Source organism: Micromesistius poutassou (genome assembly GCF_964030765.1).
Source record: "Micromesistius poutassou genome assembly, chromosome: 10".
NCBI lineage: Eukaryota > Metazoa > Chordata > Actinopteri > Gadiformes > Gadidae > Micromesistius > Micromesistius poutassou.
Window position 1 is genome coordinate 9395295 of NC_140280.1, and position 18020 is coordinate 9413314.

At 41.4% G+C, this 18020-nt stretch overlaps 1 protein-coding gene across 2 annotated transcripts in view; it reads left to right on the forward strand.

Annotated features, from left to right (window-relative positions):
- The window catches only part of larp1 (La ribonucleoprotein 1, translational regulator), a 51961-nt gene that overhangs the window by 12093 nt on the left and 21848 nt on the right, over window positions 1-18020 (forward strand). For both annotated transcript variants that reach the window (XM_084474063.1, XM_084474064.1), the window contains exons 2-3: window positions 15897-15961; window positions 16839-16904. In XM_084474063.1, the coding sequence (XP_084330189.1) occupies window positions 15897-15961; window positions 16839-16904 (131 nt within the window). The remainder of the gene's footprint in view (window positions 1-15896; window positions 15962-16838; window positions 16905-18020) is intronic.

Below are 18020 nucleotides of genomic sequence, written 5' to 3' on the forward strand. Positions count from 1 at the left end.
CGTAATAGTTATGAATATGAAATTCACTGGACACGTGTAGACTGGTGCCGATAGCTCACATACCAAAATTTGTGTTTCTCATGTGTGTAGCGCCCCCTACAGGAACTTTAAAAAGCAGCCCCTGCGCCACGTTTCACCAATATGTATGAAAATCGGTAGGCACGTATAACGTGCCAATACCTACAGAAAAGCCTCTTGGACCCATGCTCCAAACCCCACGGGAAGTCGGAAATCTTAATTTCTTCATTTTCACTCTTGGCGGCCATTTTGAAAAAATTTCACATTTTTGCCTTGTATTTGAATGAACTCCTCCTAGGGAATTTATCGGATCTGCTTCAAAATTGGTCAGTACAGTCAATAAATGGTGCCGAACCAACGCCGTGCTATTTGTGACTGTACGTTGAAGGGCGTGTCCGTGGCGTGCCGTCAAAGTTGGCCATTTTTTAATTCCGTCGCCTTGTATTTGAACTAACTCCTCCTAGGGAATTTATCGAATCTGCTTCCAAATTGGTCAGTACAGTCATGAAGTGGTGCTGAATAAACGCCGTGCTATTTCGGACTGTACGTTGAAGGGCGTGTCCGTGGCGTGATGTCAAAGTTGGCCATTTTGAATGGAATTTCACTTTTTCGCATTGTATTTGAACGAACTCCTCCTAGGGAATTTATCGCATCTGCTTCACAATTAGTCAGTACAGTCAAAAAATGGTGCTCAACCAACGCTGTGTTATTTGTGACTGTACGTTGAATGGCGTGGCCGTGGCGTGCCGTCAAAGTTGGCCATGTTGAATTCCGTGGTCTTATTTTAGCTTTTTTCCCCTTGTATTTGAACGAACTCCTCCTAGGGTATTTATCGGATCTGCTTCACAATTAGTCAGTACAGTCAAAAAATGGTGCTCAACCAACGCTGTGTTATTTGTGACTGTACGTTGAATGGCGTGGCCGTGGCGTGCCGTCAAAGTTGGCCATTTTGAATGGAATTCTTTCACTTTTTCGCGTTGTATTTCAACTAACTCCTCCTAGGGAATTTATCGGATCATTGATGTAGGGTTAATGAACATGTAATTCAGTTAAATGTGGTCTTACATGTTAATGTCAAAACAATCAGTAGGACACCACAGGGCACCTCTGCTTCTACAGATTACATAAATTCGCGAATTTTTTTTAAAACTGCGCTTTTTTAAAACTGCGCGCAGTGATGAACGGGACCTCGTGCCGGCTTGCGGCTGCGTCACGTGCGGTCCTAACATGTGCACATCTTGCCAGCACACATGTTACGACGGCACGTGACGCGGCCGCAAGCCGGCGCAAATTTTTTTTTAAACTGCGCGCAGTGATGAACGGGACCTCGTACCGGCTTGCGGCCGCGTCACGTGCGGTCCTAACATGTGCACATCTCGCCAGCCCACATGTTAGGACGGCACGTGACGCGGCCGCAAGCCGGCGCGAGGTCCCGTTCATCACTGCGCGCAGTTTTAATTTCTAATATTCTTCTATCAACACAGACATTTACATCGATAGTCGGGCATTATAATTGGTTTGCATCGGGTGTACTTTGGAGTGGGTAAAACTGTTTTTATTGGCAGGCTAGCAGTTCAAATAGAATAACTGAATGAAAAGTGTTAAACGGTCTCCAATGATAAATAACACACTGGCTCACTTGGAAATGAGACCCGATGTCCAAAATCCTGAACTATCCCTTTAAGAGCGCATAGGCTGCAGGGTCGAGGGGCGGGGCGATGACGTCATCGTTTGCGTTTCAGGTGTCCACACGAATCCTAACACGAAACCGCATAGGTCCGTTTTTATTTGAATCCACCCTCAGAGGTGGTTTCAGAAAAGTGCGTTTTCGGGCACCGGATCCGCCGGATCCATCTGGACTGTCGGCCCCAATGTACAAGACATGCGGTTTCACCAAAAAATAGGCTCCATGTGGACGATGCCTAAATGAACCCACTTTTTTCCTACTGTATAAATGGGCTAAGCTTCTCGGACACTTGTAGTATAACGCCACGCTGTGTGTGTGATGTGCAGATATGTGGAGCTGGCGGTGGACAGCTATTGATTTTGATGATAGGGTCCGGGAGAGAGTTACGCTTCCTGGACAACTATAGTATAACACGGTGTGTGGCGCAGTACACCACAACATTACTAAAAAGGTATCGCAAAGTTGCTGTGGGTCGCAACACTGTTTCCGAGAACTCGCAGTGCAAACATTTAAGTGTTCGAATCCAAGCTGAAATATCGGGCTCAGTCACCTGCTCTTTAAAGCAAAACGAGTCTAGAACTTTTATAAATCGTCTTTTTTTTGGTTCAGCCATTTCATAAACCATAGGAGAGTAAATATGAAATTGATTGAAAATATTGCCCAGCCCTACACCCAACATGTCCTTGAGCTTGAGGAATGAAGGGACAAGCTTTATCAGAGCCAGAGCCTGGTACACATTGCCATGATAACACACACCTGTCCATTCGTAGTGTTCACAAGGTGCTTTCTCACCTAAGAACAGACTAAAGCATGCATTACAGCTCTTTACTTAGAAGAATGGCTGGTGTACATAATGCTAGCTTTATTTGATATTCACATTGTCCTTCATTGCCATCTTATTACAAGCATGGAGAAAATGCATCGTCTTGAGGTATGCTGATGCTAAATGCTCTATGGCCGACACATTTTGACAAATTGGTATCAGAGGTTTGAGTGAAGCCCAGAGTTACGATGGTTTAATCACCCAGACTGGCGTTGTCCTTAAGGTCTTCTGAAGAGAGGGACACATTGTTTTAGGGGCCAGCTAGACCAAGGTCGGGCACAAATGACTTCCTCTCCATTTCTGAGCATCGTATTCCATTACATGAAAAACCACTTTCTTGTATGTTGGATTAAAAGATGCTGTTCAAACATAAGTATGAAGAATGATATGGTGAGGAACTATTACCGTGTTGCGCATGGCTATCACATGGCCAGCACAGCTGCAGGTCTCGTGTTACGATTTTAAGTCAATTAAGTAAACGATATGTTACGGTGAGTTTCTTTTTAGAAATATAACAAATTCAAATGATGAGAAAGAAGTTGAAACCCCTGCTGCGACAGAGATATACTTCCTATACTCGACCACATCCTTATTTTTTTATGTCCAAAAAAGCTCATAAAGGTACTATTTATTCATTATTGATGAATAAGTTTTGCACACATATGTGAGTTTTGCACACATATGATTAATGTATCATTGCAGCAAACTAAAATCTGCCAAAACATAAAGAAAAGATTAAACATTAATAACTAGTATGCAAAGGAAGCACATACCATTTCAAGTGGATTAATATAATACGCTATGGCAGAACATTAGAAACAAAATTATAACAGAACTGTTTTCAGGAAACACACAAAGCTTGGTTATGAGTCCATGAAAGGAGTTCTGTCCATTGATTCACTTAGTCTCCACCCATGGTTTAGCTGACAGTTTTAAAGTTTAGGTCTTTTAAGTCTTTTAACTCTCTTAAGTCTTTTCTTCACATTTTAGATTTATGTTGACATATCAGTAACGCCTAGATCATGCAAGACTTGATTAATTAGGAAATCACCCTCGCCCATCTTCTCCTAAAGTTTTCTTAAAGTTCAAATGAGTGGGGAGCAGCCTTGTCCTATGAGGTTATAGATGCATTTTCAACAAACATGGGGATGTGTGTATTATGACAAGAACAGGACTACTCTTTTTGTTGCGTCATCCAAAAAGTGTGTGAAGCCAGTGAGATGCAGGATGGTTATTATCCCATGACGAGATCAATGAAACGGGCTGTATGTTTATAGTGAAGTGTAGCCTACCTTTTTTATTGAGATAATTGGCTCATTGACGGAACATAATGAGGGCACAGGTTGACCCAGATTCGTATAGTGCGCAATCTTTTTCCAGTCACATGATCTGCTCCTGTAATCGGCACATAAAAAAAAGCGATAGTTCTTGTTCATAAGCCTATACATCCATGGCATCTGTGGCAAAGTAAAGTAAATAAAAGATAGCTTTAGTATTTGGAAGAAGGAACATTTACGTTTTAGCCTTCATTAGCCAATGGCAACCTTATTCACAGCCTTAAGGACCATCGGCAAGTGAAAGCAAAATAATTTAGGACTGCAATAACTTTACTTAATGAAATGGCGGTTAATCAATGACCAAATAATAACAAATAAACAAACTAACTATTCAAACACTAGTTAGTAGGCAGTTTTTCTGGTAGCTGTCACGATTCCAAAATTATGACTTCGGTACGATTCCTGCCCTAATATCTCGATACAGATACTGAAACGATACTATGGCAAACTCCTAAAATGTCAGCAGAGCAGAGATCTGCTCACAAGGTGCATTGAGTAGTTTGTGTTCAGTCGGCTGTAGCCTGCAGGCTAATAATACTGTGGTTGAGCTTTATCACAATGAAGTGCCAGACTGACAATTCATGGAATTAGGTATTCACTGAGTATCTGTGGATGCTTATTGTATTTGTACTGGATATTATTATTATTATTATTATTATTTTTTTTATTATTATTATTATTATTCTCCTTTGTTAACCCTTAAATTGTACAAACATTTCTGAAACCTGGTATTCCATTCCTAATTTTGCATGTTGAACAGTCTGGACTTTTCTTCTGTGCAGTGCAGGGCAGGAATTTCAGACGGCCATGGCCGTCATTGTCCCTCTGTCTGGCCGTGATGCCCTTCTGAAAATTGTATGCCCATCGGCCACTGTGGCCTTGGTGCCCCGCGCTCTGCCCCTTTTGTTTTTTTCTTTCCCCCCTGCCTCTCTGCCCACTCCTGTCAAGTCCGCCCCGGCCACAGAAAGTTAGTAAATGCACTTGATAACATTACTGTTTTGTTGACCAATCAACAAGTATGACCAATAAAAATGCAAGCATTAAAGAGCTCGTCAACTACCATCATTTACCAAACATGTTTGCACAAACTCCCTTTATTAACTGGATTTTTCATCTTGGGTGTTTGTTCATTCATTTACAATACGATGGGAAAGTAGAAAATTGCCAAAGTGGCAAAAAAATTTCTTTTTAATTTGGAAATCCACTGCGAATTGGGTTTGAATGTTTGCTTGTTAAACTGCAGTGTACAGAAAACAAATGTAGCATCTGAAAAGCTTGCACTCTACACTTCAGCTCCTTGGCTCCACAGCAATATACCGTCTGAATTAGATCTCATGACCGGTTGTAGAGAAATCAAAGGACGGACATGCACACTGATACACCTGCCTTTATAGTTGAATTGTTGGATGTCTATTTACATGCATATATCTCTGCCTTTCCCTTACAGTGTCTCCATATCACACCAAGTTCAAACACTGCTTACGTGTAGCGCAGAGCACTGTTTAATCATTCAGCCCCACACTGCTAACGTGTAGCGCCTAGCACTGTTTAATCATTCAGCCCCACACTGCTAAGTAGAGATGCTCCAATTGATCAGCCGCCGATCATGATCGGCCGCCAATCATGACTGGCCAATATTGGCTAAAAATAGTGTGATTGGAGAATCCCAAAAGCGCAGATCAAAAAAGCTGATCACTTGACATAAATTACTTGTGTAACTTTTTTTTCTTTTTTTTTTCAAAGCGAGACTTGCCAGTGGCAGCATGAGTTCTACCGTCTAAAACATTGTGCTACACTGCCATGATTTCACGGGGTCAGTGTAATGATGGCAAAGGAGGCAGTTTAACGTTAAGTTTCGTTTACGGAGCACTTGCATAGCTCAGTAAGCTCGCAGGCACATTTCAGTACCGTTGAAAACAGCAGTATGCGCACAGGCACATTTCAGTATCACACGTCACATTCTGCAGAGGCTTTGATGAATGCATTGAGCAACATGTTTCAGTCACAGGGGAGCCAAAGACAAGTAAAGAGTCTATTGGAACAGAAACTGGTGCTTGTCTGCTATCCAGATTATATATAAAAGACATGGAATCTTCCATATATTTTATTTATTATAGATAGATAGATAGATTCCCATTCCCCTGCCATTCTGTGATCGGCAATCTCTACTGCTAACGTGTAGCGCCTAGCACTGTTTTATCATTCAGCCCCACACTGCTTACCTTTTAGCCCCTAGCACGGTTTAATCATTCAGCCCCACACTGCTTACCTTTTAGCCCCTAGCACTGTTGAATCATTCAGCCCCACACTGCTTACCTTTTAGCCCCTAGCACTGTTTAATCATTCAGCCCCACACTGCTTACCTTTTAGCCCCTAGCACGGTTTAATCATTCAGCCCCACACTGCTTACCTTTTAGCCCCTAGCACGGTTTTATCATTCAGCCCCTGAGCTCCACTGCAGTAACCCTCATACATCCTTTTTTAAATTTACATTTGATCTTTATTTATTTTTCTCTCAGTACTGTTGTCGCATCAACATTTTCCAATTGGTGGTGATTAAAGTGTTAACTTATTTATAGGGTTGAACCAAAACATATAAACATCCATGCAACATAATACAAACAAACTTTACGCACTGCGACGCTGCTTTAAACATAAGTTACATTAACCACAGAATAGTTTGGCCTGTGTATGCTCTGGGGATGAGACTATTCATATGCACAGGGACAGAAAGGGGACGCCACACGCTTCGTGTGTGTGTGTGTGTGTGTGTGTGTGTGTGTGTGTGTGTGTGTGTGTGTGTGTGTGTGTGTGTGTGTGTGTGTGTGTGTGTGTGTGTGTGTGTGTGTGTGTGTGTGATATAAATGGTTAAACTGGTATTTGGTTTTTTCTTAATTAGTCACAGAAATGATCCGATCACCAATGTACGGGTGTGCACCCGACAATTTATTTTACAGAATATAAATACTAGGGATGCACAATATTGGAAAAGAACGACGCTGCAATATTTTTGTTTTTTCTGATATATTTAACAATTACTCACCGAAAGCGAAGTGAATAGCGGGGAATAGTCCCCGAGACCGAAGTTCACTATTCACGGAGCCTGAGGTGAATAATTGTTCTAGTATATACTACACGTGAACACTCCAAAAATAAACAAGATAACACTTCATGCCAGGATTTATTTGTTTTATATTAGCGGTTTATTTGTTTGTTTGTTTTTATTAGCGTGACGAGACAACCGTCACGCATGCCATTTTGCGATGAAAACAATATCCTAAGTTTGAGATCTCAATCATGGGATATTGCCCAATATCCCGAGATAGCAAACTAATCAAATTGCGCCATCTTAGAAGGTTCACTTGTAGCATATACTAAATGGTGATGAGAAAACACAACAACCGCAAAGCCTACAAGTAACCTGTGTGGTTATTCTGGAAAAAAATTGTCAAATTGATACGTATATCGATAACTTGTACAACATTGGACTATTAAGGTCAAGTTTAGTGGATGTTACACTGCCCTGTGTTTTAACGTTTAACCTGAATAAACCCAGCAGTGGTCGTGAATCTATAGTAGGTCTGTTGAATTTTTGACACAATTGTGTTGCAGTCAAACATCTGAACAGGAAGAACAGCCTTCATGCTGCTGCACTGTGCCTTGCAACCAAACTTCAGGCTAGGTCATCTTGTAGCATATTTATGTTGTTGTTGTATGTTGTTGTGTTCAGGGTGCACAGATTGATAAATAGTAAAATGGTTTACATGAACTAATTTTAAACAAAAAATGGCTTCTTATTAATTGGCTAAGCAGGGAAATCTGTAACTTGGCGATCTTACCCAGATTCAGAAGAAAAGTTGTTTGATTCCAAAATCCTTATTGTGCGTCCAGAAAGGGATTGGGTTGGGTGAGCTAAAAGCTACTTTCAATAACATTTTTTTTGTAATGGTTTGTACTGTCTCTAGCACATGTTAGCACACTTAGTTCAGAGTCCATACACCACTGTCAAATCCTGCTTTACATGGGGTTTTGGTCCAATACCATATCAATGTTTTCCAGTACCTTACTTAATGTGCAAGTGTGCAAGTGTATTTTTCTAGAAATTACAAATCTATCTACAGAATCTGCTACATTTTACGCAAACTGGTTTGTTTTGGCTGATTAACTGGTGCATCACACCTAATTATTTTCCTAATTAAGGCATACAGCCTAGGGCTGGGCAATAATTCAATTATGATTATTAATGGCGATAAAACTCACATCGATTACGACGATAAGCTTGACATAAATGCTCGATATGGAAATTAAATAAAACACACAAAAGTGCCAATATGGATTTACCCAACAGCCAATTACACAGCAGAAATAAACGCAATAGCCAGTCAGATTGCACTTTTTGCGGTTCATGTCTAAGTACAGGCCCATTTCCTGGTGTGACGAGCATGTTTGAGCTTCCAGCAGTAAGGAAAGAGAATGAGACTTTGACGACTGAAAAAGATAAATGAGTGGAACAACGGAGGGCGAAAAAACGAGCATGGATGTTGCAAGTGAACCTGCATTATCCTCCGTAGATGAAGTTGTAGATAAAAAAGGTTACACAAAGTCCATTATATGGAAGTGGTTTGGATATCTAAAAAGTGATGAAGCAAAATATAAGACCGTCTGTAAACTATGCCGTTGGTATATATGAAAACTCATTTTTATTTGCCGCATTTGGTGGGACTGCTGTAAATTAGAGATTGCTCATATCAACATCAAGTTGGACTCCTATGATGTTGACCCAGACACAAAAGTTGATCAGAATCTATTTCTAAACAAGATAGAGTCAACATTTTTTCAAATGGGGCGTGGCATCGAAATGGGCATGGCCTGTCAGTAAAATCGCCACAGTTCATAGACGCAATGTTTGATTTTAGCGGGACCGACTTAGTGGCTGTTAGGGACCAAAGTTCCAACTGCTCAAGTAAAATGAAGTCGATTGTGTAAAAAAAAAAAAAAAGGCCGCCAGAGGAGGGTAAATCACTCTGCAGAGACCGTAATAGTTGTGAATATGAAATTCACAGGGCACGTGTAGACTGGTGCCTGTAGCTCACATACCAAAATTGTAGCGCCCCCTACAGGAACTTTAAAAAGCAGCCCCTGCGCCACGTTTCACCAATACGTATGAAACTCGGTATGCACGTACAACGTCACCATACCTACAGAAAAGCCTCTTGGACACATGCCCCAAAACCCACCGGAAGTTGGCTATTTGCATTTATATTTTTCACTTTCGGCAGCAAATTTCACTTTTTCGTCTTGTATTTCAACAAACTCCTCCTAGGGATTTTATCGGATCTGCTTCAAATTTGGTCAGTACAGTCATAAAATGGAGCTGAACCAACGCTGTGTTATTTGTGACTGTACGTTGAAGGGCATGTCCGTGGCGTGCTGTCAAATTTGGCCATTTTGAATGGAATTTTTTCACTTTTTCGCCTTGTACTTCAACTAACTCCTCCTAGGGAATTTATCAGATCTGCTTCTACAGATTACATAAATTTGCGAAAAATTTCAATTAAAACTGTGCGCAGTGATGAACGGGACCGAGCACCGGCTTGCGGCCGCGTCACGTGCCGTCGTAACATGTGCGCTGACAAGTGTGCACGTGTTACGACGGCACGTGATGCGGCCGCAAGCCGGTACGAGGTCCCGTTCATCACTGCGCGCAGTTTTAATTTACATTATTTTCAATAGGTTACAAGGCAAGCTATCTTATATTTTGTCAGGGGCAGATAAAACATGTTTGAAGTTAAATGTTTATATTTAAATGTGATTTGATTTTCTCTTTATCACAAATATGCAAATAAACAACATTGTATAGTTTAACTAATGAACACTCTTTCTTTTTTCAGGTTTCAACAGTATCAAATTATATATTGTGATTAATATCGATCAATACAGAAATAATCATGATAATATTTTTTTCCATATCGCCCAGCCCTAATACAGCATGTGCCACACACTCCCTGCAAAGCAATGTACACTTAATTGCGTTTTTTATTTAATTTGGTTAATTCAGAGCAACCTAATGTGGGCAGAAGTAGTTTTATTTGAATAACAATAGCTACCAGCCAGTTGTTATATCCAATTATAAAACAGGTGGCTTAAATCAAGAGATCTGATTGGTTCCCAACTGTTGTATATTGAGCGTATACACACAGCTATGACGCTCGTTCAGTTTACAGAGTTCAGTATCACTCCGCGCCTAACTCTAACTGTTGTTTGTTTATATATAAAAGCGATAGCATAGTTCACTGAAGCCTAAAAAACATGTTGATTGCTGGAGAGGGTGGAAATGTTGTAAAGCAATAGGCACACGGTCGGCAATTTAGCCTACTATCGAGTTCGAGTGAACTCGATAGAAGGCTAAATTGCCGGCGAACCGAGCTACTGTCTCTAGCATTCTCTCTGAAGGACGCTACCGTGTGTTGCATAGTAACCGCCGTACACTTTGCCGGCAGCCAGAAGGGACTACTTTTTTGTATTCGTTAAAAAAAATGCTTTTCCGACTTTCTAGCCTTTTGAGAGAAAAAAAAATTGAGGGTGTCTATGACTTTCATTTCGCCATACGTGCGTAACTGTTTTATAAAAGCAATAGATCACTTCAGTCAGTGGTATACGGTCATTATACCACAGTTAAGGGGGTCGCTGTCCCTCCGCTGCGCGTCGGGACGGACAACACCCCTTAACTGTGGTATAATGAGCGTATACCACAGCCTGTCGTGATCTATTGCTTAAGTGTATTGTGTCACAAAAGGCCCCCAGCCAAATTTTAAATAACCAGTTGTTAATAATATTAATAAATTAGATTTGTATAGCGCTTTTCTCACACTCAAAGCGCATGTTGACAGTTTACGATCCAATCCACCCTGTTCAGTTAAGGTGTATAATATACTTTAGTATACAATATAAAGCAAATGACTGTCACATGGCCCAGTTACGGTGAGATGAACCCAACCCCCATTCCGCAAGCAATAATGGATATTGCAATGCGTTTATCAAATTGTACTCTGAAAATTGAGCAGAACTGGGGTTCATATGTGATGTCTGCTAGTTCCATGATGGGCAATGACCTGAACAAATCATTGAATATAAAAACTGTTTTGAGACTTGTACTGCATAAGGCATGCCGCATACTGGAACTAATCGACTATATTTAGGCAAATCTGTTGGAGGAAGATCCAAGCAAGCCAAATTTTGTATTGTTATAGTGCATCAGTCATTAGATTGAATGGGCGGGTCATCATGGCTAGTTAAGGAACCGGAAATACTGACAATGCGACACTTCTTAATATTTAAATGAAGGGTTCTCAAGTCCAGTTCATTTCATTAGTGTAAACTAGTGATTGACTGATATTTTGGCCGGCCGATATTTGCGTTTTTTACGTTTATCGTCATCGGCCGATTTGTTTCGCCATTTTTTTTATTGATTTTTTTTTTTTTCCCCGGCATGATTTACAGTCAGTTCAATAAATGTTCCTTTTTAAAATTGAGACTTGTAACATTTGTTATCATCATTGTCATTTTTATGATGTAATTCGAGGGTGCAAAAGCAGTATCGGCTCCAAATATCGGCTCAAGAAAATCTGTATCGGCGTATCGGTCATCGGCTAAGGCTGATGCAAAAATATCGGTATCGGCCCTAAAAAATCCATATCAGTCGATCCCCAGTGTAAACGCTAAAAGTGTGTGGCTGTACCCAGGCTTGTATCTGCAAACGGGGCAGAGTCCCGTTGAGTATAGGTCGATTGACTTGGGTACGATTCACATCAGGTGGGAAAACTACTGTACCCAACCACTGAAGTGGACTGCTATTTAATTAGTGGAGGCTTGTTCTTGACAGTGTCCAAGTTAGCATATAAATAGAAGAAGGTATTGTTGTGCAAGGTTTGAATCCAGTGTATGGGCCTGGAATCTTGCGAGTGGCGTGCTTTTATACACGTAAACACATTGCTTCTAACATGAGTTTGGCAGATGAGACACCAACTAGGTGCATACCGCTAACAACTGTATCAGAATGTGTTGATACGCAAGTATACTCAATAAGGAACCACATTAATAATGTGAAAAGAGAGCGGTGGGCAATCGTAGCCAACGCGTAAATGCCCTCCATCTCTAGCTTTAATGGTTGAAGCCCCACTCGCTAAGCAAGCAATTTAGTTTTCACTACATATGCGAGCAGGAGTAGAATTTTGTCCTGGAGATATTCTCACAGTAATCTGAGCATTCTTTCTTTGCTAATCATTACTAATTTATTTTAGATGGGGAAGTGAATAAGAACCTTATTAACGCTTATTTTCTATTTTAAATGCGGTACAATATAATTAAGGCTGGTGTACAGCTACAATCCTCTGCATTATTAGGCCTAGGCCTAATCCCATTCCATCAAGAGCTGTGAAGCATTCCAACCAAAATACTACTTGGAACTCATGTACCTGACAGGACAATTCTGAATGATCAAACCATCATTACGTTCTCTCCTGGCTTCACTCAAGTTGAGTCATATTCCAGTGCAATAAACGTAACTTTGCAAGACATAGCCTGAATACTACAGGAATTGTTATGGGACATTTGTTTCTTATAATGTATTATTAATTAGATAACCTCTGAACCGTGTCATGTCATGTTTTCCTATTCTCATAGAACCGTTTTTATTAAGGCTTGTAGAGGAGCCCTTAAAACAGTTGTATTTTGACGGGGCAGTTAGGCCATCAAAATTTACTTTTAATGTTAAATCAAGGTGTTTATACTGGTTAAATGGTTTGACTGGTTTCAGGCAGCAAAATGTTCAAACATTGTTCAACTGGTTTATGTGCAAACTAAGGCCTTGTCCACACTAACCCGGGTAAATATAAAAACGCACATTCGCAATGAAAACAATCTCCGTCCACACTATCGTTTTCATATAGTTTACGGAATGTTTTGCATCCACGTTCCACACTGAAATGATTTTGTTAAACAGTTGTTGTTGTGGTAACGCGACTCCCACCACGCCTCTCTGTTTAGATACAGGCACGCGATCAGCTGATAGTTGCAGTTGATCAGCTGGCTTATCATTTGCACTCACAAGCAAAAATATGTCTCAAGCCAAAAGCACAAAGGCGAAAGTTTTTTTCTTTTAGAAACGCCACTCCAAGTATGGTTTGAACCGGCGTCGTTTTTTTTCCCATCGCTTAAGCACAGAAAGTACAGCGCTCGCCTTCGGTGTTGGAGTAACGAATATGTATGAGACAGTATGCCCAGTTGTAACTGAAGATATAAGTACATTGCACAGAGAAATCATAATTTCCATTTCACCTGCCATTTTTGTTTAGATGAGGGTCTCTGTCTCGAGCGCAAGCGTGTGGCAGTGTCATGGCAACCGAACGTCATCGTCTCCGAAAGCCTTCCTCTACCCTGACCACACTACAATGCAAACCCAGAGTTTTCACATTTATCCACCTCAGCGATCGTTTTTGAAAAGCATTGTTTTCAGTGTCAGAATTCACCGTTCTAATGTGGACAGAAAGGCTAAACGGATAAATATTCATGCGTTTGTAGATTTACCCGGGTTAGTGTTGACAGGGCCTCAGACTTGGAATTGTGTGTGTTTCAGATGTTTGCACACTGATCTTAACTGAAGCTCTTTTTGTGCCCTCTTTGAAGCTACATCGTACGCTAGTCAGACTAAAGGGCTGCTTATGGTCCCACGTTCACACAACGGTTACGGACCCCTTACATCCTTGCATCCACCACAAGGGCCTGACGTGCGCCTCCCAAAAATCGTAACCTTCCGTCGAGGCGACGCAGCCGCAAGGGCTGTGATTGGTCCGCTCACTAAAACCCGACGCAGAACCAAAACAGGTTCACGACTGCGTCAAAGCGTCTGTGGGGTCATTGCATTGTGTGAACGTGGGACCATAATCAGCCCTTAAGAGCCAGAGTGTCAGAGAGCCAGAGATGTTAGTTATGAAGCATGATTCAAACATAACGATTGATCCCTTCTGAAATTAAAATGCAAAGAAATTAAGACGTCAATGCCCGCATCACGATGGCCCAGAATTTAACATTGTGGAGCTGTAAAGGAGCATGGCGTCACAACGCCACTGTTATGTAGAATCCTTTGGGAAGAACACTATGTTGTCAGATGTCTGGTGGTATTAAGCTGCCAAATTGCATTGTTTTTTATGTGCTACTTAAGGAGACTAAAAGCTCTATATTGGTAGAATTTCCACCAATACTTACGATACGACTTGCGATAGGTCCATGCTGATAAATAACTGGCTCTAGTTTATATAAGGCAACAATGATGTAGTTTGACTATACCCAAATATTATGAATTCAGAGCACCGTCACAGTGGATTAGTGTCCTACTGGTTTAGTGTCTTCAGCCACCAGTGCAATGGCCCCCGCCATAATGGGATTACCACGATCAGCAAGCTTTGTGTCAACAACCTTGTGAGGCCACAGTGTCTGTGAAATCCCCCAAACCTGCCGGTGCTACAGGTGCCCATGGGCCAAGGTTTCTGTCCTCTACCCCTTTGGGTCTAGCATGTTGTCTAGCAGGGAGATTAAGTAAATGGTGAATATCATCATCTTTTGGTTTCATCACCATCCACTGCACATATGATGATATGAACATGAAACATGCAATTCTTTTTAGTTGACTCCCCTGAACTAGAAGTCCAAATGCACTTGGATGGAATTCATTCAGATCCTGAAGAGAAGGGCCCAAATCCGGGAGGATATTAAACTCCTCGCATGGTGTGAATAGTGTCGGGTTTCATCTCGGACATGAAGCCACTCCTGCAGCTCTGCTTTCAGCTCCAGTCAGTGCTGAATCATCTGTGGTGATCACATGTGTGTTCATTGTGTGTGAGCTGCCAATCTTGTCTAGAATTCCATTAGAATTTCAATCCCTATTATTTGTTATTCGAAAGTCTATTATTAATACAATATACCTATATACACTTACACAGGGTTATGCATTGCCAATGCCACTATCAGCAAGTGGTTGTTGACTGTTCTGTGTACTAAAGGGAATTCTACCAATTCTTTTAAGTAAATAATATTAGGCACAAAATGTATATTATATACATTAACGTTGCCTCTCGACGGTGTTAATGTATCTAGACACGTTGCCCGTGGTGATGGTGAGCACTGACTCACGACTTGCGTTGTACGGTTCTATTGAACATGATTTGTAAGTTGGGTTTTCACACATATAAAATGTAAAATATCCTATTTTAGGATGAGTTCAATGGTGCTGTACACATACAATGCATTTTCCGTTTTGAGAAAAACAATACAAATTTTATTTGCACCAAGGTCAGTTTCTTTTTTCAGGGCTCTAGCCAGGGAATGAAGTGTGTGTGTGTGTGTGTGTGTGTGTGTGTGTGTGTGTGTGTGTGTGTGTGTGTGTGTGTGTGTGTGTGTGTGTGTGTGTGTGTGTGTGTGTGTGTGTGTGTGTGTGTGTGTGTGTGTGTGTGTGTGTCCTAGAGACCCATCTTTATGCTCAACATGCAGACTTGGCTCCCCACTTGCTGCCCTGCCATTCAGTACTAGGGACTCTAGCATTTGCTTCATCGACTCAGTGTAATCAGTCAGGTTGCGATTCATTTTCTTAAGCCAATTCATGGTGGCTCTAATTCACCCTACTTCAATTCACCCTACTTGACACCCCGTCACATGGTAGACAAGGCAAGCTGATAACGATGGACTTTGTCAAATTGTTTTCTGCAGGCTAGGTTTTGTGATACTGCAGCAGATTTAGTTTTCTTAGTCCAATGTTTGGGGATTTGAAGTCAGAACTTTAAACATATGTCAGCTTATTATCACCACTTTTGAGATATGGCTGTAATGTGATTCTCTTAATTTCTGGTTAGGAAAATACAGTATTTGTCAGGAACATTGAAACTGATGTATGAAGCACCGAGCGGTGCATGTGACCAAGTGTACACCCAATTCCCTTGGTGTTAGAGTGTGCTCTAACGCCACATGTTTGTTTCCACAGAGCCCACAGGCCCGGCCAAGGTGGTGAGGGCAGGGAACCCACCCAGGCCCCGGCGAGGGGGAAAGGTAATGGCTACAGTGGGGTTGGAGGGTGTGCGGTACATACACATGCATACCATTATGGATTATTCTGCCTTACATAAGGTACCAATCTCTGACACAGCTCTAGGGCTGTTTTACTGCACTTTGGTACTCTCATCCTACGGTGAATGGATCTTCTAATCCGCTACGATGTATTAGAATGTACCACCTTGCATTACTGGTATCCAGACTATATTTAAGCAATCTTACATGAGATGGCGTTCTTGAAAGTCATTATTGGTACGCAAAGCACAGCCGTAGGAACGAGGCGCTTGCGCCAAGTTCCAAAGTCCTGTGCTTCAAGTACCAATAATGACATTCAAGAACGCCATCGAGTGTAAGATTGCAATTCAATAACACAAACCATCTTCATTATCAACAATATTGTAAAATATTTTCATATGGTGGGTTAATTTGCCCTCAAATTCAAGCTTTCTGCCCAAGTTCATATCCATCAGAAAATAGTTCCTATAGTAACGATAGCCGACTCTTGGTCAGTTGAACGTTGTTATGGAAACTAGGCTCATGAAAGTAGTTTTGGCTAGTTAGCGTAGCGATACTTTCTGTAATTAGGCACAATCTTTTTGTCCGTTCTTTCACCAGGCATTTAAACACACTCGAGAATGGGAATTGACCAATCGGAGTGCTTGCTTAAACTTGTGTGTTATTGAATTAAGTTTGACAACCTAGACATAACATTCATTATTCATCAATTTTTCTCATGAGATCTTAGACTTTATGTACTTGGCCACAATTGCTAAAATGCTTAATATTGAATTTAAACTATCAATGACATAAACACAATGTGTAAAACAAGTCATTTCCATTTTTTCTTTTTCCTGTGTATGATTTGGACAATCAGGTTGGAGATTTTGGAGACGCTAACAACTGGCCAACTCCAGGGGAGATCGCCACGAAAGACACACAGGTGGGTTCCTCTCGGTCTGAACACTGGCTGGCAGATCAAGCATCACCAGCCAACAACGCGGCAGGTCCAATTATCCCCCATTCATAAATAAGTGCATAAAAGCTTGGTTTGTATAGTATTTCAACATGTTAACCTGAAGGTATTATCCCACTCCCGCTGCGCAAGTAGTGGGGGCATTGTGTTTAGAGAGATTTAAGAGGTTTAGGGCTGTTTGTTACGCAGCCACACAGGAAGGTCTTGCAGGCCCAGACAGACCGGACTGTTAGTTGCTACTGGTTAGGCGTTGTCTGCCCTGCTGGCTCCTGTTTTCAGTTTTATAGTTGTGGTAAGCCACTAACTTGGCACGATCTGAGCGTCTATGTTGAGACACAAGCAAGATAGCCTTCCTGCTCAAAAGGCCAGAGTTGCACTACAGATATCCATTTAGACTGTACCGTGTAAACTGTACGTGCATGGACTATTGGAAACATTTGGTCATTCAGTTGAACTAAAAAAAGATTTGCCATTTCCCCCCCAATTGTTGACCTTAATTTATATATTGGTCTTGTATCTGAAAAACTATTTCTCAAACTCAGATTTTTGTTGTTTTAGTATTCGAGTAATTTGACACTACAAACCACACATGTGCCATCGTATGTTCTGTAACAGAGTAGCCTGCCTTCGGCAGCTGTTCAGAAACCCACCAGTAAGCCACTGTGTTACCGTCGTGTTCAGGGCACAGTCAGCCCACACTTGATTAGCTGCAATCTACATTCAAACCTGCTGGGAATTTCTCAATGCTGGATTCCTGCGGTGACGTTTTGAATCAGCATGACATTCTGTCAGCATGAGGAGACCTGGCAGCATGAATATCATTTTCTGCAAATATTTGATTTGTACTGCCGGTAAAGGATGGCTGTTATGTTAACTGGAGTCTATACAATAGAGACGAGGCACTGAGATGGAACCAAGTGTCTCTCTAGTGAGGTTCTCTCTTCCAAGAGCTAGTCCAGTAAGGTCCTGATGATGGTGTCAAGTGGCCCAGGCGGCCAGCGGCCCTCTTATCTTACAGTAGTAGCAGCAGGACTAGGCCACGGGGCAGGGTTCTATTTCAGACCTGTTACTAGCAGAACGGCC